Raw genomic sequence first — 24490 nt, 5'->3', positions numbered from 1 at the left:
CTTCTCAAAGGGAAAGAATATTCTACATAATATGACCTGTCCAAGGCCAACCCAGAACTGGTCCAGGAGAAACTCATAAAACAGAGCGCCTTGACCAACATGGTACAATGTTTCGCAGATTTCATGACACCCAACCTTTAAACTCAAAATGAGGCTTAGTGACTTGAACTCAAATATACTATATAGTTCTATTATACTTTGACTCCATACAGGAAACTGACATTAGCAAATGAGGATGATGAGGACCGATGCTTGGATAGCTTCTTGAATGCCCAGTAAATGGTGGCTTATTAATGACCGAGTTAGACCTACATGGTCTACATTGACAAGGAAAGGTTTTTCGAAGGATATGTGTTTATTGACTGACCGAAATCTGATGGAATCTCCAAAGAGCATTTACATCTAAAGCTTAAATATATACAGAGTTTTTTGAGTCTGTCACTAGCAGAGAAATTAGCAGTAAGAGAATTATACCAGCTTCAGACACTGAGTGTTAAAGCTGTCACCTTCTTTGACAGCTACTGCCTCCAGCAGAGCTTGTTTCTTCTGCATACTCCGAGATGACTCCAGCTCATACATAGTTGTCAAGTTGAAAAGAACGCTCTCGTGGAGATAGTGTTTGGGATCCTGCTGAACCAATCCTTCCAAATGCCGAAGGGAATCCTTTAATTTGCCCAAATAAAGCAGGCAAACTGCAGCATTGTTATTCGCCTAGAAAATAACAGTTTTGGCATCACATGGCACAATAAAGAGAATTAAAAGTCAATATCCTTTCATTAAGGTGCTTAACGTAGCAAATCATCAACATTAACAAAATGAATATACCTGGTCCTTAAAGAACCTTTATCATTACATACAACAGCGGTTTCCTCGGCAACTACAAACACTTGCCATAAGGTGATAATTTATAACATTTACAAACGGTCCCTTTATTCAGCGATACAAAGAGCGAAAAGTTAGAACTAATAGAACTAACCTACGCCAATAAATAAATCGGAATTTCTGTTGAACCTCAAGCCTTTTCCATACAATGTTAATGTAGACGTATCATTAAAAATCCCTATTACTTAAGAATAATAAAAATAAATAAATAATTAAATCTGGCTATTCTTACCACGGCATTTGTGGGATCTATAGCCAAGACTTCTGTAAAGGACTTGTGAGCTCCTGCAAAATTATTTTGGCCAAGATGAAGAAAAGCCCTAAAATACAAACACATTTTAATAAAGTCAATTATCACTTATAAAATAAAGCATGCCAATCACCAAATGGATGTTGGAAGTTACATATATATATCTATATATACACACATACATATACACACACAAACACACAAGCTATAGGTGGCTTCAATAACTCAAACACTATGACAGTGGAAGTTGGGGGGGAGGGGGTTGGGGGGGGGATCTGGCTACATCATAGTATTTGATCACCAGCATGAACAGACAGTGTTTTCTAACTATAGATCAGCTGGCAACCTGCAGGCAGACTTTTTTTTAACTTTTATTATTATTTTTTTCAACATTACTATTTTATTATTTTCACGTTACTGAGGCTGCTGATTGGTCTCCATGCCTGGTCCCGCATGTTGGAGAATGCCGCCAAAACAGTACATACCTGTTCATCAAAAGCAACATTTTGTAAGGAGGTTCGGTCTGTGTTCCCAAATCATCAATTGCTTTTTCTGCATCTTGGAAATATTTTTCTGCAGTCTTTATGTCTCCAATCTGCATGAAAATAATAAAAAAAAAGAACACACAAAACGTAAGGATTTTCTAAATTCTGTTAAGCACATAAAGGTTGTTATATGTGAATTTTTAAATGTAAACCTAGTCAAAAATTTAAATATTCAGCCCATTCTTATAATAGAGAATATTTCCCACCTGGAAGCTACAATGTACCAGATGTCCTCTTTAATAGCACCTTTTCAGCAACTTAGTGAATAGCATTTGCTTTGAATGCAATTTAATTAAAATCCTACCTAGACTATGACCAAAAGTACGCGGACACCTAACCATCACACCTATATAAGCTTGTTGGACATCCCATTCCAAAAACCACCGGCATTAACATGGAGTTGGCCTTTGCGGCTACAATAATCTCTGGGAAGGTTTTCCACAAGATTCTGGAATGTGTCTGTGGGAACTTGTTTCCCACTTCAGGCGAAGAAAAAAGGATTTGTGAGGTCAGGCACCGATGCTGAAGACAGTCTGGCTTGTAATCTACATTCCAGTTCATCCCAAAGGTGTTCAATGACATGAAACACCATGTCTTCATGGACTTTGTTTTGTTCACAGGGACACAGTCATGCTGGAACAGTAAGAGTCTTCCCCACATTGGTGTCACAAGGTTGGAATCATATGGTTCTTCACTGGAACTAAGGGGCCCAAACCCCCAAAACAGCCCCAAACCATTATCCGTCCTCCATCAAACTTTTTAACTGGAAATTCCAATGGAGATTGTTAAATCCCAAATTACAAAATAAAACCACAATATCTTTTAAAAGACATCCATTGTCTTTGTGAGGAGAGGTGCACTCATACGTACGTTTGGGCCCATATGCTTTTTTTTTTTCCTAAGTAGCAAACAGAAAACATACCTGGGTAATAAGGAATAACGTGCCTTTTATCAGAATACTTATCGGATTAAGAATGTGTGTAGTCTACAGATTCCACTTTAGAGTGATTCTTTAAATGGCTATATAATGAAGACGCGGCCTAGGTCCCCCATTTCTGATAAACCCTATTCCTAACATACACCGTTTGTATCACAAGCTGCACGAGGCCTTCAGATTTTACTCTCTCTTCAGGTCCCACTTGAGCTATAATTCTATGATTACAGAAGATCATTTTCAAAACTGAACTCGCATACAAATTATATACTTGTAAATTTCCTCTGTTACTCGGGGAAAAACGATCAGAAAGGTTTTATACCTATGGCATGGATCATTCCAAATGCAGGCTGCTTAATATTTCGCTCACTTACAGTAAAATCTCGTGGTAGTCAAGGTCATGGAAAGGGTTAAATTGCTTTTGTGCTGCCCACACTTTACAGCGATACAAAATATATCAGAAAGTGTTAAACCAATATTAGGTTTCAGGAGGAATCAGAAGGGAGCAGGGGTGGTTCACACAAGAACACAAAAGATTAATGAGGTAATAAGCAGCCTGCTAGGGTCCTATTAGACTTATTAACTCAACTCGTCATTTCTTCAAAGACACTAAAGCCACATTTCATGGAACAGGCATGATTAAGATGTGTGTGGCAGCCTTAAATGGTATATATATATATATATACACATATATACACACATACACACACACACATATATATACACACATACATACACACACACACACACACACTGGCCACTTTATTAGGTACACTTTGCTAGTACCGGGTCAGACCACCCTTTGCCTTCATTCTTCGCGGCATACTTTCTACCAGGTGCTGGAAACACTCCTCAGAGATTTTGGTCCATATGGACATGATGGCATCATGCAGTTGCTGCAGATTTGTTGGCTGCACATCCCGTTCCGCCACATCCCAAAGGTGTTCTAATGGATTGAGATCTGGTGACTGTGGAGGCCATTCGAGTTCAGCGAACTCATTGTCATGTTCAAGAAACCAGTTTGAGATGATGTGAGCTTTGTGACATGGTGCATTGTCCTGCTGGAAGTAGTTATCAGAAGATGGGTACACGGTATTCATAAAGGGATGGACATGGTCAGCAACAATACTCAGGTAGGCTGCCTTTAAACAAAGCTCAACTGGTACTAAGGTGCCCAAGGTGTGCCAAGAAAATATCCACCACACCATTACACCATCACCAGCCTGAACTGTTGATACAAGGCAGGATGGATCCATGCTTTCATGTTGGTTATGCCAAAGTTTGACCGTGTCATCTGAATGTCGCAACTGGAATCGAGACTCATCAGACCAGGTAACGTTCTTCCAGTCTTCCATTGTCTAATTTTGGAGAGCCTGTGCGAATTGTAGCCTCAGTTTCCTGTTCTTAGCTGACAGGAGTGGCACCCGGTGTGGTCTTCTGCTGCTGTAGCCCATCTGCTTCAATGTGTTGTGTGTTCAGAGATGGTATTCTGAATACCTTGGTTATTTGAGTTACTTTTGCCTTTCTGTCATCTCGAACCAGTCTGCCCATTCTCCTCTGACATCCCAGTAGATCAGCAGTTTCTGAAATACTCAGACCAGTCCGTCTGGCACCAACAACCATGCCGCGTTCAAAGTCACTTAAATCCCCATTCTGATGCTTGGTTTGATCTTCAGCAAGTTGTCTTGACCACGCCTACATGCCTAAATGCATTGAGTTGCCGCCATGTGATTGGCCAATTAGCTTTTTGTGTTAGCAAGCAATTGAACAGGGGTACCTAATAAAGTGGCCAGTGAGTGTATATATAGTCCCCTTTGGGTGTGACCGGGCTATGAAGTGTTTTTCTGGTAGATTAGACAATAGAACTGGAAACTAGAATTGCTTTAAAATAAACAATATTGTGTAACTTCTTTTTAATGCGATACTGGTAATACAATATTTTAAAGTTCGGTTCCTGAAAGGCTAACATGAATCATTCTGGATATGTGATCCGCTATGGAACAATGTGTATACACTTTTTCTAGCTGATAAGCCAGCTTCAATGTATTTTTGTCACTGAAACAAAACGCTTATCAACATAGCATTTAATGCCTTGGTGTTAACAATATTAATGTACCTGAAGGCAACTTTTTAAGCTTTTCTGGAAGTCCCCCGGGTCTCTGGCATGAGCCAGTGCTGGAGCGGGTTGGTGGTGATTTGGAAGATTACATAGTTTTATACTTGGGTCACAATACAACTAAGTTCCGGTGTCAAAACAACATCTGCATTTCCCCACGGCCAACTCATGAAGCTCTGATTCTGCCTGGTCCAGCCAGGCCCCTCTGGGGTTTGTTAGTACCCATCCCTAGCCATAACTACTAGGGACAGTGGACACCTTACATTTTTGGGGGTATGATGTCATTATTATTTTGCTATTTGCACATTGTACAGCACTGCAGTATATGATGGTGCTGTATAAATCAATAAATAATAAAAAAAAAACATTTTCAGAACATACGTGAGATACATGCGAGTTGTTTTCAGGTTTACTAGTTGTTTATCGGTGTTTACTGGAGATACGTGTTGGTTCCGTGAATCCCTGGCATGTTTTCCACCGAGAGAGTTTCTGCTCTGTGCCTGACGGATTAGGGGGTTAATTTATTTCTGTAAGAGCTGAGCCTTACAAATATTTCAGGTCTCCGTTGGGACGGTTCATTGTCTTATAAAGTGCACCTGTACGGATCTTGGCATCGCCACATCACTTTTCGGCAAGCTTCTGCATCTACTAATCATTACCTAATAATCCTAATGTCCAATTTAGAAGGCTGAGACCAGAACAAATGAGGTCCCTGTTGGGTTTTGCCTTCTTCAATATTTCATTTCCTTTAATGACCACATAACTAATCAAAGAAAACATATTGGTTCGGCTGTCTGCAGCGCAATTACCTGAAGAAAAATCCTCCCAACGCCACTCAGCAGTTGAGGCTCCTGCTCTGGGTAATACTTTATGACCGCGTGATACGTGTCCACAGCCAGAACGTAGTCCTGGAGAGAAAAAGAGAAAAGAAGAAAAAACTATATATTAAGACTTTTTGCTTTACTTGCAATTCGTAATCCGACTTAAATTATTTAGGTTCTGCTGTCACAGAATTAACAAATTTCTGTGCTGGAGGGAGTTTAGGAGGCCAACGTATTTAGAAATGCAAATGGGGAAGAAGAAGAAATACCGGGACTTAAGCTTACTGTGCAAATCCAAACAGAATCCAGAAATTTACCTTCAGGAATCTAACGAAGGTCTTTGTTTAAGGAAGTCTTTTAATTAGAGCCCCCCCTATTTATCTGAACATATTTCTCTTCTCCATCTCTACAAAAAAGGTTGCCAGAATCTATCACCTCTCACCAAAGGGGAAAAACATACAAATAGAAAGATACAGAGCAGGAAGAAAAACGTAATGGGGTGGAATAATCAGATGCTGAGAACATTATGTTAAAATGATTGTCCCCCTGGTGCACGCTGGAGCAACGCTGCTTTAAAAGGTATAAAGACCTTTTTTTTTTTTTTTTTTACTGAATTGGGGAAAACTCAGATACACGAGAAACGGGAATAGTCGCTGGCTTTCTGAATAACTAAACTGGTTTAATAAAACCACCCTTAGTTTGAGTCTGGTTGCCAATCAATAAAGCAGCTTGGAGATATTTCATTGAAACGTTTTCTTCAAAAAAGCATTTTCTAATCATTATCCTGTCCTCACATCTTCTCCTTGTCTAGCCTTACAAACGCTGCCTGAACCACTCAACTTTATCACAATACGGAGGAATGATGATGCAGATAAGATAATGGGGAGATAAGATTGCTGCTCCCATGGTATACACTAGCGGTGGATTTGTAACACACAAACACATATATATATATACATATATATATATATATATATACATACACACACACATATATACACATACGTACACAATTGCGGGCACTTATGGCCAAATCACAGGTTTTGTTTTCCAAGTGAAATGAAGTTAAGACAAACTCTGCAACAAACTTAAACTTGCACTTACTATTTCTTGCTGAATTAACATAACTGAAAAAATAAAGCAAAATACGTGGCGCGTGCCAACATCTGCGCTGCTTTCCAGCCGATCCACTGGTCTTTGTGCAGGGATTAGACCTTAATCTGTGTTGGGCGATGACAAATCCATACCTTAATAAATCCTCCAACGCTTGGAAGCATTCAGGAGGTTCTGCTTCCATTCAAACAATCATAGGTTCCTCCGTTATCCTACGGCGTGGCAGCCAGTGGCACATATTGTGTAGGAAGGAGGAAGAATGATTATTATAACCTGCAACCAACAGCGGAAGCCAATGTCCTACGGCCAGTGCTGAAGCGAGGTTGGAAACTATAACAAGACGATGATCCAAAACATACATATCTCATCATTAACCATTAATCACTTTAATAATCCAAAGTTTAAAGGAATGGCCTTCACAGTCCCTAGACTTTAATAGGACTCAAATTCTGCAGGTAGCTCTTAAACACTCCGTGTATGCAAGACATCCTAAGAATATTTAACAGAAGCATTCCGCAAGAACAGAAATATGTTACCGACTGATAGGATGCCCAGATATTTGCATGTACCCCAAATTTCTTTCCTCTTCGGCGTGTTAAATTCAGCAAATAGTTTAGCAGGATAGTGTATTTTTTTCATTTCTACAGCGCTTCTTACAGTATGAATACTCAAAGGGGTCCGACAAAACTAGATGAATGAACTGAAACATTTAGAGGCACCTAAACAGAATTACTAAAAACTGATATCTACCTTTGTCCAGTTCGAAGAGATATTCCAGGGGAGTAACTCTCAAAACACAAAACTAATATTAGAAACTAGATATATGTCATATCTGTATAAAAATTAAACTTAAGAATTCCCTGTCCGCCCGCGTACATACGGTTATGCCAGAAGGCATTTCTTGAATTGTGAAAATTAATCTATTTTTTAGTACAGCCTTGAAATACGTAATGAATGCATGTATTTGAGGCAGTCAGACAATGTACCTCCAGGTCCCAGTAATCCCGCTCACTCCCACACAGCGTCTTTTCTCTTGTTCCGCCCAGGAACCCAGGTGAGTCACATGCATTTACCTCATCTCACACGACTTTGTTCCGTTTCCGGCGGGACAGTAGAAGAGATGCTGTGTGCGAGCTTGCGGGAATGCGCAGGAAATCTGCAGTTCAGGTATGTGAATCAACGAGTATGTGTGATTGAGTGAATGAATAAGTATCTGTGAATGAGGGAATGAATGAGTATATGAATGAGGGAATTAATGTTTGTGAATGTTGTTTGCTGGAGTGGAACACACGTTGCGGGAGGGGGCGGTAATGGTCAGAAATTCAGCGGGAGCGGGATTAAGATAACAGTCCCACGCAGGGCTCTATACTAATGAATGGATTTAAAAATAATGCCTTGGGGAAGGTTGAGCGGATGCCTGAGCTGGAGGAGTTGTTCCGAATTGCTGTAGCGGAGTGATACCGTAACACATGGTTTTACTTGTTGGAGTTGTGGCTGGCCGGGGGGGGGTTGTAGGTGTCCTCATGTTGTTTTCTACCCCGCCCATGCCTTTCTTGCTCATGCACTCCCTTTTTCCTTTAACACATGGCATATAATACTATATTGGGCCCCTGGCGTAAATAGCTGAGAATATTGTATATGGTCACTGTACCTGGCATCTTCAGTTTAAGTTACGTTGTAACCTGTGCTGTACCTTCCCCAGCCTGACCTATATGTCTGCTTGAAAACACAAATAAGAAATGATTTAGCCATGAAAATAATCCCAAAAGCATCTTTATAGATCAGGGCATCGTGAGCTGCAATATCATAACCTGCCTCTAGATGGCAACAAAGTGCACCAATTCACAAGTACTTTTGTCGTGCGAACAAGGGATCGCTATGCAAAGGCACTTGCTTCAGTTTGTTAGTACACAATGCCAATTACACACACCTTGCTATCTCACTATACCAGGTTCAATTCCTGCTAGAATATTGTAATAAACAAAGCAAGAATGGAAAAAAAAAACCCGCAGCCGTGTTAGGCTTACTAACAATGATACATCGCAGGACAGAAGCAATATTTACATAGAAAGCCTTATAATAAATGTTAATACTGTTTAAGCTGTTTTTTGGCTCACGTGTGCGTATGTATGTATGTATGTGGTTGTGTGTGTATATTATGTTCTGATGTCCATTTAATACTATATGGACTTTCTGACCTTTAAAGAGTGAACCATGTGTTGCAATTTGCTTAAAAGTAACACAGTGTGATCTCTAGGGGTTTATTAACTAAATGGAGAGTTTGCAGGAGAGATGTGGCTTTAGTTCCTTGACTTTACCATACATTATGAACGTCCAGTCCCAGTGGGTTTCTGCAGTAGTGACAGTGTGGCTGGCCCTGATAATGTATAGTTTAATCAGCGAACGGGGCCAGCTCATGAATAGCTATGGTGAATTAACCCCATTGTAGATAGGTGTTGTAGTGCCCCCAAGGTTTAGCTGTGATTGTCATTTCTCTGCAGCCCATGATAACTAGCAATAATAGCAGGAAGGCAGCACAGCTGGGACTTGGATCCATCAGCGACGGCACATAACATTCACTTTTATTAGTATCAATGTCCCACTTGTGGTGCCTGACTCAGAAACAGAGCGCAGGTCCCATCTGCAGAAATTACCGGTAAATATAAAGATATCTCCAAACTTCTCGCGGAGACAGCAGCACTTTAATACTGTGGGTTAGTAGCCAGATATATTAAAATGTCCACACAAATTAGGAAACGAGGGTTCCCACGTGACGTGTCAGATACCTAGATGTACATACTGCGGCAGTATCTGTGTTCAGCATTATGATAGCTGGTTAGCATGCAGGAGCGTGTAAAAAATACGCACCGTGAAAAGAGAACCTGATCCGGAGGAGAGGCTAACATCATAGGAGAAGAAATGTATTTAATGGAAAAGATAGTAAGAAATAACGCCTGCGTAGGAAGAGTGCGGCGCCTGCAGTAAAATAGATTGCAGACCGTGCAAAATGGACTTTAGTGTACAACAAAAAGATACAGAAAATAATTTTAAATGGCCAATGAGAATCGAAGCGCTTGAGGGATACTGCCCAGAGAGTTACAGACAACGTCATATTAGTAAATAGCCAGCTAAAGCTAAGCATATAGGGCAAAATTAAAGATATCAAATTCAGCAATGGTACCCATCAATACTCCAGCCTCCTCGAGCACTGCTAGACGTCAGTGTGCCAGCAAGCACTAGCCCAGCTTGACAGATGCTGGCTGCTCAGCTGCCTACCATTCAGTGTGTGTGCGCGTGTGTTTGTTTTCAGAGTGTGTGCGCGTGTGTTTGTTTTCAGAGTGTGTGCGCGTGTGTTTGTTTTCAGAGTGTGTTTGCGCGCGTGTTTGTTTTCAGAGTGTGTGTGCGCGCGTGTTTGTTTTCAGAGTGTGTGTGCGCGCGTTTGTTTTCAGAGTGTGTGTGCACGCGTGTTTGTTTTCAGAGTGTGTGTGCACACGTGTTTGTTTTCAGAGTGTGTGTGCGTGTGTTTGAACATCCACACTCGGCTGGATGTTATCCATTCTCTTGTAGCTTGCAGTCTTTTCCTTTTCTGCACATATGATAAATGGGGAAAACCGATCACTCTGAAACCTCATACTGACCCAAAATGAAAATATTACTCCTACAAATAAAGCGATGGCCGGAAGCATTTCCTTCTTGCAGCACCTGCTTTCTCACACATATATAAAAATAGAGGGAGCAGTAAGAAGAGGGGAAGCCACGTATAAAACACGTCATTTTTCATAAATGTTACCAATATGCGAATAAAGCGATGCATTCCGTAGCCTTCCCTGGAGAAAGGGGCCACCAACTGCACAGATCAGCATCTTATTTATATTTAGAATCTGAATATTTCTTTAGAACGAGACGGAAGGACCGCAGACAACCTTGGTGCTATCCATGCTTTGTCTGTATTCCGAGCGTGTAGCGCCAGGCAGCATTCTAGAACGTCGCGTTCCTATTGGCATTCTACTGCTGTATATACGGTAGCTCTGCAGCTTGCCGCCGCCCACGTACCTTCATCATTAGCAGACAGTTTGCCATGGAGTACATCACCCGGCCCAGACGTGACCTCCACAGCTGAACAGAGGCTGCAAAATAAGATCAGTACGTGAATGTGCACAAATAAATTAGAGGGTCTTTCTAGCCATCAATCACTGGACCTAGGAATTCTGATTTCAAACATCCCCCTTGTTAGCACGGCTGGGGTTTCGAAGCATGCGCACATCGGAAGAGGTTCCGTTTTCACATTATGATGGAAACAAACACTAAAACGGGACATTTCACTGCTGTGCGTGATTTATTGTAATGTCGGCGCAGACAAAGATGGGGGCGTCTGAGCCGTATAGCTGTCAGCTTCTGGCAGTACGAAACACAAGAGAAGCCACTCAGCTTAGCGGCATCTCCCTATTGTTCTCTAGCAGGCAGCCTGCACAGAGCTAAGCAGCTGTCAGCGCGCACGATCAAAGAGCCTCGCTAATCTTCTCAGGGCTGCTGGGACCACAGCTCGGCTATCCCACAATGCCGGAGAACCCCATTTGACTGGGCCAAATAGAGGGCAAGGTGCACGCTCCTCTGCCGCTACACACTAACTCCCAAGGCTGGCTGAGCATGATGTGCATTTTATCCAGCAGCTGGAATTGTAGCTGCTTCCTGCCAGCAACTACGTGTCTAGTCCAGAATAATCCACCCCTTGCGTTCTCTGCACACAAATTAACTGTCCATCTAATCTGTCCATTTTCCTTCCAGTTGTAAGACCCCACATCTTTAATGCATATGATAGCTGCATGGTCCCTTTACATTTTCATGGTGATTCTGCAGACCCCCGTATCTGTATTTGAGAGGGCCAAGTCAAAGTCCTGACACTGAATAGGATTGAGAAGCTGCAGCAGGACCTTAAAATAAAGCTCATGCTCAGTAACCCTCCAATGTGGATGAATTAACACAATTCTGCCAAAGAGAGACGGCCATTGTTCCTCTACAACGATGTAAGAGACTCACTGCTAGTTGTGGCAAACGTTTGATTGCAGTTGCTGCAGCCAAGGGTGGCTAAACCAGTTATTAGGTTTAGGGGGGCAATTAACTTTTTCACATGGGTGATAGAGGTTCTGATGATTTCTTTACCTTCAATAAATGAAGTGTTCATTCACAACTCTTGCAACACATCACATTGCATTTAAAAGTTTATCTGATCTACCTCAACTAAACAACACCCCAATGCCTCGAGTATAACCTTGTAACTTCCGCTCTACGCCTCTAATGATAGAGCTGCTGAGACACGCTTCTGAAATAAATACCCCGGGACTGGATTCCTGATTATTTCCTGGTGAAAGAGGGTTAATAATGGGAAATGTTAGGAATTAAAGTTGTTATTACAATACTCACATGATAACATGGTATTTCAACCCATTTATCAGCAATATCCTAAAACTGCCAATCTGTTTTCAATAAAGCCTGTGCATTGATTGTGCAGGAGATCTTCATCCTACATTTGTACCGACCTACATTCACGCGTAATCTGCTATAATAGAAGAATTCTCATATTAGCCAAAATATACCCAAAGCACGTGAATCTGCACACGCCAAATAGTTATTTTGTAACGTATATCCTACGTGCTCTTGTAGCAGCCTTTTGTCACAAGAGTAAAAAATAAAGCACAGAAGACCCCAGAAAGGAGATGACTCCGGCTGCTCAAAGGCTGAAGGAATGAGAGACGAGCGGACAGGATTCAGCATTCCTGCGCAGCAGAGGCTGCTACAGACCTAATTAAGAGCATCCTTCAAGTGGCGGAGAGCCTTCAGTGGAGACGGGGACATTTTGTGGGAGACGCTGTGATGGAAGGTCATTTGGAAGGAGGGGGCAGCTGAGGCCAAAGGCTTTCAGACACATCACAGCACACTTGGCTGGCTCGGAGCTGACGGCTGTGAAAGCGCTTGCACTGCATATTGGACATTTCCAGGTTATTTGCTCTTTCTCCACAGATTAAAAAAAAAAAAATCAATGCTTCTGGAAGTCTTCTTCCCCCCTTTGTCAGGCACATGCCTAGGATTTCAATTGTTTTCAGTGAGGAGCAGTTAATGATGTCACTTTGTTATTGCAGGTTATGAAATAATACCTCGACCGGTTTGCCTTTTTCACTTCAATTTCTGCTTGCTCTAAAGCATGTATTATTTAGCAGACCTGCTGTGCGGCACATAGTTTCACGACCGCGTTAATTGACCCGTATCAAAGGGCTTTGTTCCTTGTAGCAGCCTTTCGGTCGTGGCCGTTCCATGCTATGGATGAGAAAAAAACAACCCCAACAGAAACCTTCTCCTTTTTGTGATGGCAGACGAGAGGTTAAAATCATCCATCTATTGTAAATACAGAATGTTAATATCACAAAAAAACTGACGTTAAAGAGATGCCAAGGTAGAATTACTCTAATTCAGTCTCCATTAAAGTCTGTGCCAGAACAGGGGTCAACCTTTTGATATTGAACCGCTGCATTAAATATAAAAAAAAAAGAATAATAAAGGAAATAAAAGCCAGACGGACCGGAATGTTTAGGTGGTTCCTTTGGCTTCCTTATTCCTCCCAATTCAAGCTGCTTTATGATACATATATATATTATATATATATATATTTTTTTAACAAGTACCTCAGTTGTACTAATAACATGAGAAACTATGGAGTTTTATTCTTCTGTTTAGAGTAAATGATCCTGCTGTAAAGGAACTTTTGTCTTAAGGTTGCTGGTAAAGATCCTGGCTCCTAGTCTTATTTGGCCGACTGTACAGATTCTTCGACAAGAAACGTTACATATTTTCAAACTGTGGCTTTTGAAACAGTATTTGGTCTACAACAGAACAGTGTAACATGTTATAACGTGAAGATCTTCTCAGCAAATAATTCCATTAAAGGGGCTGTCCACATACGCGGCTGAATTTTATAAATAACTAAAGGTCCCTCTGTAGTATTCTAAGACGTTTACTTAGCGTTCATATTATTATTGTTTTATATCGCGCCATCAGATTCTGCAGAACTGTAATGCATACTGGGAAAAATTCAATGTCTGATTGAAATTGAGCTTCTAAAATCTACAAAAGCCTAACGTAACTTTTTAGAGCAAGCCCACAGACACACACTCTCTTGGGTATGCTTTGCGCCTATGTGCGATTTAAACCCAATCCAGTCTCTGATGATTATGTTTCATTCAATAAATCATATCTAAATTAAAATATGTTTTAGGCAACTTTCCCTGAAACACATATCCAATTTTACCAATTAGATTGAGATATTTGGAAGCAGCGAGTCCTGGCATTTAGCTTTACTATGTCCTTAAGGGATGAGTTTAGTGGAATGATTTAAGTGACAGCGGGCCAAACCAGACCTCGAATGGAAGGATGTTCTATAATTTATAGCCAAACATGAGAGATATACACACAGCAGATTTCAATTTTGAAGCTATGCTGAGCCTCTGGTTTACAAGGGGAACACTTTCCTAGATAATTTATTGACCTTCAATACTTGGCTGACCCAGAACTCATTTTCTGAATCCACAAGTCTTCCAAAATGACTTCCAATCTATTTTGTGACTCTCTACGGGTCAGACTGTTATTGTGGTTCGCTCTAGGATCTATGTCATGCCCCTTGCACGGTCTCAGCAGGCCATCAGTACAACACGCTTACACTAACCTATTAGCAAATAATGTTCTAAACAGTTTTACCATTTCAGCCTGCCATATATGCACAGAAAGTTCTAAATGGCTAATTATTAGCATCTGGTGATATATCAGGCTGGGAGTAAATGCAGTAACTTTCATGAGATCTGGAGTAAAAGGAAACAGACACGCGTGCTCACACACACGCACGCTCAGGCACGCTCACACACACACGCACGCACACTTCTGTCACTTTGTGATCACTGTAAGCATAGTGAATCTTTAAATGATTACATTTGGATTTTGACTCATCACAAAAAGACATTCTGGTTCTCTAAGAGCACTTTAATACATAAGCCAACATTTATCTGTGGCGGAAACTGAGGCTGCCTTCGTCCTCTGTGGTCAGATTGAAATCAATGTGAGCGATTTCCACGCATGCGCAAGGGGATTCACCAAGCTGGTGCTGGAGCTGACCGGAGGCAAGTATATCATGCGCAGGGAGATGTGTTACGCTCTCTCACATGGAAAATAGCCTTGGGGCAAGGGTGACGGATTGGCAAATGCATGGATTCTGCAGAACACCCTCATACATATACGAGGGGGACACCACGGAAATGTAAAAGAACCACACAGTTATCATATGCATTAAAGAGAATATACTGGCTGGAGGGTCCCTTTAAGATGCATTTAAATCGCTCCCCGTCCTAATTTGATACATTATTATGATTGACTCCTTGCTAATTATGGTTTGAATCTGTGGCTTGCTGCCATCGTTGGAGAAATGTTCCTGCACTGAAGAGCCCCAACAATAGCTGTACATAAGTGGAGGTCGTGGTCAATGCAAATCCAACCCCGCTCTGTCCTTGCAGACATCTCATGTCATACCTAAAATAGTAGGCAAGCAATTGGCATGGCAGTCTATAATTCTAAATAATGAACACCGTGTGACATTTTGGTGTTTACCAAAAAGTAGCAAGATAATGGACTGGCAGATTCATTTAGAAAAAACGCCATAGTGCTATATGAGCGGACAACATGCACTCATAATAAAGTCTAACCTGGGGTAAAAAAGTTGGATTCTTAACAAGTATGTTTTGATGACAAATGGACCTACATGTAAACCCAAAAGAAGAAAAAAATACCCTTACCGTTCTGGTTACTCTGACTCATGGTGATCATGCTTCCATCTTCTGCCAGGCCCTTCTCCAAATTGTCCAATATCTGAAATAATCGCATTTTAAAACAATCACTACATGGAATGTAATTTGTCTATTAACTGTGGAAATGTATCCCATATAGCCGAGTCTCATATAGGATTTCCGACCTGTGTATTTCTCTGCGGGGTTAGGAAGTATTGCATAAAGTAGGTAGATGCATCCACTGCACATCACATTGTAAAGGGCAGAGTATAGAATATTTCACACAGTCCTAACACCAACATCTCAGAACACATTCATCATTAGCTGTTTTTCATGGAAAATGGCAAAAGGGTTTTCTAATGATCAGTTATACTTTTAAACTTGGATCAGTGAACACAACGCGCCATTGGAACACAAGAGTGATGGGAGTGTAGAAGATATTCCATAAAAAATTTAATGGATAAAAAACAAGGAAATTTATATGTGACCCCAAACTTTTGAATGGTGGGTAGGTGTTATATATAATATATCTATATATCTATATAATTTCCACCCATTGACCTTAAAACAAATAATCCCCTTCTAGCTATTTAGCTGGATGAAAAAGCCAAAAATCTATAAAGAAATCAGCGAAGAAAACGGAAACAAATAAAAATACAATTATTCTAAAATGTAGCCATTGACTGTTAAAAATAAAATACATGCTTTTAATGGAAAAATGTCACACAGAAAATATATCTATTAATAAAAATGTCATTAAAATGTTATAATTTCGGATATAAAAACAAAGGCATTTTTTTTTCTTCCAGCTTTTACTTTGCACAGAGGACCCCAAGGGACATGGTATTATACACAATTCATTTGAAGACCTGGAGAAAGGTTAAACACCAGAAAGAATTTCCCTATGGAAATTTTTTATCACTTTGTTTCATGACAGTTTTCCTTTAAACAGATTTTTAAACATGATGTTAATTTGATACAATATGGTTAATATTGTTCCACAAAATACAAGCCCCAAAGAGTGACATCACCTAAAAATAGGTGATGTCACTCTTTGTACATCCTAATAACAAAAATGCTTCCTGAACTCACCAAATCAAAGGCTCATAGAATGAATGGCAATGAACAATTACTCCTGCCCTGTCCTAGACCCCCAAATCCAGCTTGTATTCCCCCCAGTACTAGATCACCCCCTTTCCTCATCTCACACTCCCTGGTTTATTAGTGTTTGATCCACCACCGAATAGGCATGACAAAAAGCAGCAATTATGGTGGCCAAAGTATATCAGTAATATTTACTTTAGAGACTGATCATGGATGATGAGCACCCAAGTACAAGTAGCCGGTGGACCATGCTGTACTTCGTTCATGTACCACCACTTTTCACTCCTCCAGAGTGTCCTTCATTTGGACCTTAATCCCTCTGTCCTACTTCTGATATTTTTCTATTCTAGATGCTCTACACCCGTAAAAGACATAGGGCCAGATTCAATGCTCAAACTGTTCAAAATAAATGTGAAAAATGTATAATGTACGGCTCCCAGGCTAATGTACACAATTAGTGAATGTACCTTGCTTACAAAAGGATGCCATTTTCAATTACAAAAATCAGCATTATTCTAAGCAGATCAAAGCAACCCTCCAGGCAGGCAATCCAGGTCAAAGTAATTGAACAATTAGGTTCAATTAACCCAAACTACCTGTAAAAATTGTCCAGATCCCCTTGATACGAAATTAAACTTTTACAGATACTTTTAAAACCCCAAACATTATCAGTATAATAATGTTTCGATTGTTTTAGATACATGTTTATGTGGTAATGACGTGTATATAATAGCTATATTACTATTTTTCATTGCAAAAAGTCCTCTGAATAAGTTAAAAACAAATAGGAAATAAAAAAACTATGCAAATTAACCAAAAAAACTCTTAACCCTTTCAGGTCCTTTAGAACATGCCAGTACGTCTGTAAAACCTGAGCCAAGAAACCCATTAGGACTTGGGACATATTAGTGCATCCTAATTGTTGGACATCTCCCGGTCGCTACCCAGGAGATCAGGTTGTCTATGGACTCTCCCCCAATCGTGTGCGATGGCACCAGTAACCTGTCATAAGAAACCGCGATTCCGTGATCAGGCATTCCATTCCAGAAGGTGTGGGTCCTGACGCCCACCGGAACAATGTCCCAGATGGCAACAATGTTCCACGTTGGGTAGAAGTCAAGTAAAACTAAACCTCCTGCGGGGACAGTGACCATTCCACGCCTTCACCATGATTCCCCAAATGTTAATTAGTCTTCATTATAACAGTCCAGCACCGGCAAAGACAATGCCTGACCAACATCCCCAATTCTGCCGGCACAACGCGTCTCTCACCTCCACAGTCACGCTGTACATAAACCTTGCTAATCTGAATCAGACATAAAGGCACACAAAAAAAAAATACCAATACAAAAAAAAAATACAATCTGTACATTTATTATGAGAAAAGAAAAACTTGCAAACTTTTTCATACGCCAGTCGAATAAACAAGTGGCAGCCATCTTAAAAGCGCCAGCGACTGCCACATGAGGTCTTCCTACGAGTATTTTAAATACCTGTTGGCAAATCATTTTCATATGGTGCAGTCTGTCTAAAGACTCCTGAGGATTCCCGAGGTATTGGTGGAGCTCGGCGTGCAAAACCCTCATGGAAAACGGAACCATTGAGCCTAAAAATAAAATTAAAACATTGCATTTAAATTACACATTCATTTTCAAGTTGCAAAAATATTGGAAACACCCACAAAAAAAAAAAAGTACTTTTTAAACCTAATTTTGCTAGCATGTCCCATGTCAAAGCATAAAACAAAAAGGGGCACCCATTTATTTAAACAAAAAAAGGATCAGATTATTTTACAATATTTAATATTATTAAAAGTTTTCCCAGCAAACAGCATTTATGTGTAATAAACGAATGCGCTTTTTATGCAGAATAGCGGCATTATTAGCATAGAACAGTTATCTGGGGGTTTCAGATGGAACTTAAGAATTACAATTGCATTAAGAGTCTCTCGGCACGTACGGTTCCGCCGAGCCGCATGAAGGATGTATTATTTCTTAATTTTATGGCGATTCGGATAGGACTAATTCCTGGGTGGTTACTTCGATTACAAGTAAAAAGGGCAGGTGATTTATTCATCAAGAGTGGCTTTAAGAATAAAGGATTTTTTTTTTCCCAGACAGAGACGGGACAATGGAGGTCCGAGCGAGCAGAGCGAGGCGCACAACGTGCAGAATAACAAAGCGGACGCGGTTATGATAAATATTGCCAAACACAAGGGATTTCCTGGCAAAATTGAAGAGGCAGACCTGACCTAAGGGCGGCCCGCAGTCCCGCAACCACCTAGGCTGTGTGCATTCTAATTAGAGCTTCCAGGAATACGACTGCCACATTCATAATGACAGCTTCATCCGAGACGCTCGCTTGGGACGTGGGGCCGTTTTGCATCAATGTAAGGGGAAAAAAAAAAAAGTAGCAGGAATGTGAAAAATACATACCAGAAAATGTAAAATATTTAATGCAATGTATGTAACTTTAGTACGTGCACCCGCTATAAGGTCCACTTGTGTCGCTAAGCTTTAGTGTCCTTATAACACAGAATAGCAGGAACGTTTATGGGCAGTAGCCCCCTTCTCGATGTGCTTGCCCTTGGCAGCAGAGGCTCTATATACAGCATTAACGACATATACATATACATTAACGGTATATGGAGTGTATCGCGTTGCTACGTTTTGAATAAAGGGTTTAATACAGTGAAAGCAAAGCAGATCTTCAGATGAAGGTAATAATAATAATAATAATAATGAAAAATAAAATTGAGCAATTGAGGAAGTGGGGAGAATAGTGCATTGGGTGATGTAGATCATGTTATTTTAATGTGGTTTTCCTAGATGAAATATTCAGATTCCCGGTACCTACACACTGCACAGACTACCCCAGCACCTGGAGCCAGTCTCGGCTTCTTTACCCATATAATACTGCAGCTGGGAGCATGGTCATAGAGGCAGCCCGACCACAGATTGGTATGTGGGAGTCTCCAAATTTACATTTATCAAAAGATGCTTAAAATTAATTAACAATCTTGAGAGCTGCTATTACAAATTATTGAAAAAAAGTGACGTTCAGGGTTTAAGGATCTATATTATGTCCAAGGATTGGGGATCCCTGGACGGTGAGTGATGAGTTTTCTCTTAGCATCTAGTCGCTAAACAAACCCTGTCATCTTGACCTGCAAAGTATCTCTCAACCTAATTATCACCTTATGGCATTACTTAAATACCAGAACCTTTACCAACACAGCACCCCCTAAAATACCCTCCTCCTAACCATCTTTTTGCTCTGCTTGTCCCTTTAATCATTCATTCCTCCGCCCTCACATCTCCAGGATTTCAGAAGTTTGGCACATATTCTCCACCATTCCTTGCCTAATTCTGTCAGACTCTCCCATTCTTATTTTAACTTTAAACACCTAATGAAAACCTACTCATTCAGAGAAGTATCCAATCCATACTTACTACCACCTTCAAGATCTCTGCGTGACCTTCACGATAACACTCGTTTCATTCCTCCTCAAACTCAGAATAGCAAGGTCTTCTTTGCTAATATGTGACTTACACATTCATATTACTAAATTTAATGGTATTAGTAATTTTCTATTCTTCCTTCATTGTTATGAATCTGACGATGCTCTATACATAAATAATGTACTAGTTTGTGCTTTGAATTAGCTTTTTTTGTACTTTTTTCTGAGGGTTAGATGTGCTTGAATTAACACACACACCACTCCCGTCCTCACCTTTTTCTTAGTTTAGGTATTGAATGTGTGACGGCTATAAATATAAATCAGGTATAACACGTCACATCCCTTTATACCATATCAGAAAGTACCGCTGCACATTCACGGCACAACAGACGTTGACGTGAACGGAGGAATGATCTGACATTGCTACTTTATCACATGACACAGATACGGTACGTCTGAACTGTCAGGAAGGAGAATGAGAAAAGAGAACAGACGTGAAAGGAAATGATTCCTTCAGTGTAGGGAGGCGGTCGGGGAAATGCTGGGGAAGCAATTATAAGAGATGGGGAGAGGTAAATGAATAAAACTAAAAGGCAATTACTCCCATAAGGTAGTATTAGTGCAACAGGGAGAGGCACCACTTATTACGGATGCATCGCAACCTGTGTTCAGAGATATGAATAAAAGGGGTTTGAAATTTATATACACACACACACACATATATATATATATATTATATATATAGGGATATGTGTGTCTCTAGAAAAAATATAGACAATGGAACAGATGGTAGGAGGAGATGGAGCAGCTTAGGAGCTAACAATGTACACCCTGGGGTGAGAAAACAAAAATGAAACCTCATAAAGATAGCATTAAAAAGCCAAGCTACCGGTACCCGAGGTCCTCCATAGAGGGGAAATATATATGTTTAATAGCAGCAGTTTAAATGGTGGTAAGGGAGACATACCGAGGGAGGAAAAAATTTAATTTATCAAAAAGGGATCTAAAGTAATTTCTCATGTGTAAAGACCATAAATACATAGGGATCCTGGGATCGTAGTGTGAATAGATCTATGTAAGTCCCAATGGCCAAATTTACTAAATTTAAAGACAAAATTGTATGGAAATTGGTATCTAAACTGGTGCTTACAGACAAAATTTTTACAATATAATTTTAGGTATTAGAGCTTTGATTAATATATTTTCCATTTTTACCATTATTAAAATGAAGGAATAAAGGCTATGGTCAATGTAAACACTTCCATAATATAAAAATTAATTATAAAGTGTCAAAACCATGAGTTGTAAGTAAGACATGTTTTGCCCAAGAGACAGTGGGTCAGAAGGTTAACTGAATCAAAGCTATTATTTCCAAACACAAGCATCTGTTTGGGATCTATGTTGGGACATTATAGTGTGTATACAATACAAAAAATAGGCTGCCTGCATGGGCCCCTATGATCTACATTTACATTCTGGCTGGACAGCTTACTGGATGAGAATCATGAGAATTTTAGTACCAGAAAAGCTGGAAGACATCTCGGGTAACCACAACATATATATACACACACATATATATATATATATATATATATATATATATATATATATATATATATATATATATGCATTTAAAGGACACGCCAGCCATCATATGCACTTTAATGCACACGGTAGCCGACAGGTGCTTTAAATGTATGCAGTATCCTCCATATGCTTTTGACCCTTTGCCCGTACTTGCATATGCATTGCTTCTTTAGGAGGCTCCTTGGGACACCAAAGGCAAGACAAAAAAAATTAAGGATATTTCTTGAAACAAAGTAAAACCTGTAAAAAAAAAATCTGTAAAACACGTGCCTACGAGTGACATGAGGATGTGCGGAATAACGCTGGGCTCAAAATGAAACACGCTGGCATGCAAATTAAAGCGAGAAGCTTTGAACGCCCAACAGAGATAAAAATGTAAACAAACAGAGGTTCTTACCTCTGCGTCCAGGATATACGTGAGGGTAATATTCATAGTAGAGGTCGGGCTGATCGAGCTTTCTAAATGGCTCAAATTCCATTTCCGCATTCTGGAAGAGTCCCAGTTTCACCAGTAATGACAGCCTCACGAACCACAGCTGAGAAAAACGCATACAGCAGCATTAGAAGCCATATTACCAGGATCACCTACTTTCAATAGAAACCATGCATTTTATACAATCTCCTCCGAATATACCAGTATTTTAAAGTCCAAGCGATTCGGAAGATCAATGTAGTGCTGCCGCGATCTGAATGGCTTGAACTTACCACCACTCTAACTCCAGACCTGGAACCTCCATGTAAGAATGGATATCATTCACTAAGGCAACATAATGTATCCTAATCGTGGTGTCTGCCTTCTTCACTGTACTGTTATCAGTTCTGAATCGGATGGATCACAAAACACTTCCAGCCATACCCTTGAGGGTTATTCTGTGCCTGCATGTTAGAGCAGCGCCTGCTCCGGGTATGATAAGAGACTCTCTCATTTACATCCACTGCTATTTTATTGTTCTGTGTTTTTCCCCCCGAGAAATTTATATTTGAAGAATTAGAGAGAAAGTATTGTTTATTTTTTTTTTACCCTACTTGATGTGTGCTATCCATTCCTTTATACATTTCAACTTAGTTGCAACCGTCTGAACCAATCAATAACAATCAGCAACTTAATGGGGCAGAAATAACCTAATAGGGGGATAATCACGCAGAGCCTGAGAACAGGACATTAATATGACTTCTCTCCTTTTTTACACACATGCTGAGTTTCTAATGAATACATTGCTTACACCGTTATACAAGTTTATTTAGTGGGCAGAACATTCCGAAACAATTCTCCATACATCTAACATTATTATCCAGGTTAAGGTTTGGTACAATACAAGACGACGCGTCCCACCTGCAGAGAATCTGTGGTGTGGTTTGTTGGTTGACCACTCTTGCCATACCCTTGTCCATGGGCAGTCAAGAGCCTCCCGCTCAGGTCAACTGCCGCCCTCCAGTTCTTGCTGCTCTGTTGGAAGAAAAGCCGGGAAGGTAAACAAATGATCGCAATAAAAACACTCGGCTGGATAATTTGCTTGAAGCACCTCTATCTAGTCATCAGTAATGATGACAAGGTCAGTAAAGATGGCCACAAATGGCAGGCATGTCATTTGTCAAAGCCATGTGTATAATTAGGCAGTAAGTGAAGCCATGCATGGGGCTCAGCGTACGCCTGTCTGAAGACACCAGCAGTGTTACAAGCACAACAAAATCAATTTCCCCCGATGTTAATGGCTTATATCTTATTCAGCACACATACTCTTAGATTTCAGGATTTTTGTTGTTGTTTGTATGCGTTAGAAGAATATAACCCTTTACTGTCAAATAATCAGATCTGTTGGAGCTTCAAGGAACGCTGGTAGAGTCCTTTGTGCATCTGTTCATCTCATCGAGGCGAGTTTGCCGTACAGCATGCACTGAGTGCACCAAATAGTTGATGCCAGCTAATAAATAACTCCGTAACCTTATAACACCCAATCCCAAGTTCAAAATTATTCAGCTGAAGGTTTGATTTCATTTGCAAAATTCCCACACAGCTATACGGCTTGCGGGAAACACTAAACAAGCATGAAGGACAGGTTTACATTCTAGAGGCGTATAAGGTGTCTGCTATGCCCGAGTTACTGAACCCATTAGAGTGTGTGCAGAAAGCCAAGGGACGCGGTCTTCTACCAGCCAGTCTAATCCATGCTGCCCTGGGAAACGTTTACATCGAAAGAAGTTATAAGCGACATTAAATCATGATGGCCTCGTACTGACACTACAGAGAGGACTCATTATTCAGAATGGAAGGATTTCATATTAGACAAGTATAACAAAGCAGTTTCACAAACACACACACACACATATATATTATAACATATAGTCACATTTCATATCTATGACAGCAACACAATGTTTGTTGTGTGTGTTATTTCTTTTTATAAACGTATTTATAGATCTGATGCTTATTGTTATCTTTCCCATACAAAACCCTGGAGACTGGCATGTAAAGCCTTTTAGCTGTTATTTCTTTATTATATCATCACGGTTTATATACGAGATTCCCAAATCTGACTTGTATGCGATTTGCTAAACTGCTCACTGTAGGTTTTTTTCTGCCGTTTATTTTGCATACCAGAGGGGAGAGCAAAACATTGATTAAGACTACTAATCCCAACTAGTATTTGTGTTGTGTTATCAACTACACTAAAGGAAACATTCCCCATAGAGCGAGAATTCGGTGAAGCAATGAGGTTCTGAAGGCTCTTGTAAATTCTTTTTGATTGTTGGTCCAACAAAAGATGTCAACTTTTCTCCATAATATAAGCATCAGAATTCTACATGGCAGTTTATCACAACTAGAAAAGGTTATCATTTAACTAGCTCCGGCTTAGG

General features: G+C 40.2%; 1 protein-coding gene across 1 annotated transcript in view; it reads right to left on the bottom strand.

Annotated features, from left to right (window-relative positions):
- Positions 1-468: 468 nt before the first annotated feature.
- The window catches only part of LOC149278239 (trafficking protein particle complex subunit 12-like), a 36901-nt gene continuing 12879 nt past the window's right edge, over positions 469-24490 (bottom strand). Inside the window, exons 3-11 of the mRNA XM_089502176.1 lie at positions 22968-23081; positions 22032-22170; positions 18081-18193; positions 15493-15565; positions 10715-10788; positions 5537-5635; positions 1618-1727; positions 1115-1202; positions 469-711 (exon numbers count right to left, since the gene is read on the bottom strand). Coding sequence (XP_089358302.1) covers positions 469-711; positions 1115-1202; positions 1618-1727; positions 5537-5635; positions 10715-10788; positions 15493-15565; positions 18081-18193; positions 22032-22170; positions 22968-23081 — 1053 coding nt within the window. The remainder of the gene's footprint in view (positions 712-1114; positions 1203-1617; positions 1728-5536; positions 5636-10714; positions 10789-15492; positions 15566-18080; positions 18194-22031; positions 22171-22967; positions 23082-24490) is intronic.

The sequence above is a fragment of the Sceloporus occidentalis genome, unplaced genomic scaffold, assembly GCF_023333645.1.
Source record: "Sceloporus occidentalis isolate IW3139 unplaced genomic scaffold, rSceOcc1.0.p SCAF_197, whole genome shotgun sequence".
In the NCBI taxonomy this organism is placed as follows: domain Eukaryota; kingdom Metazoa; phylum Chordata; class Lepidosauria; order Squamata; family Phrynosomatidae; genus Sceloporus; species Sceloporus occidentalis.
Note: the sequence above shows the minus strand (reverse complement) of the source record. Positions and strands in the feature narration are given on the sequence as shown.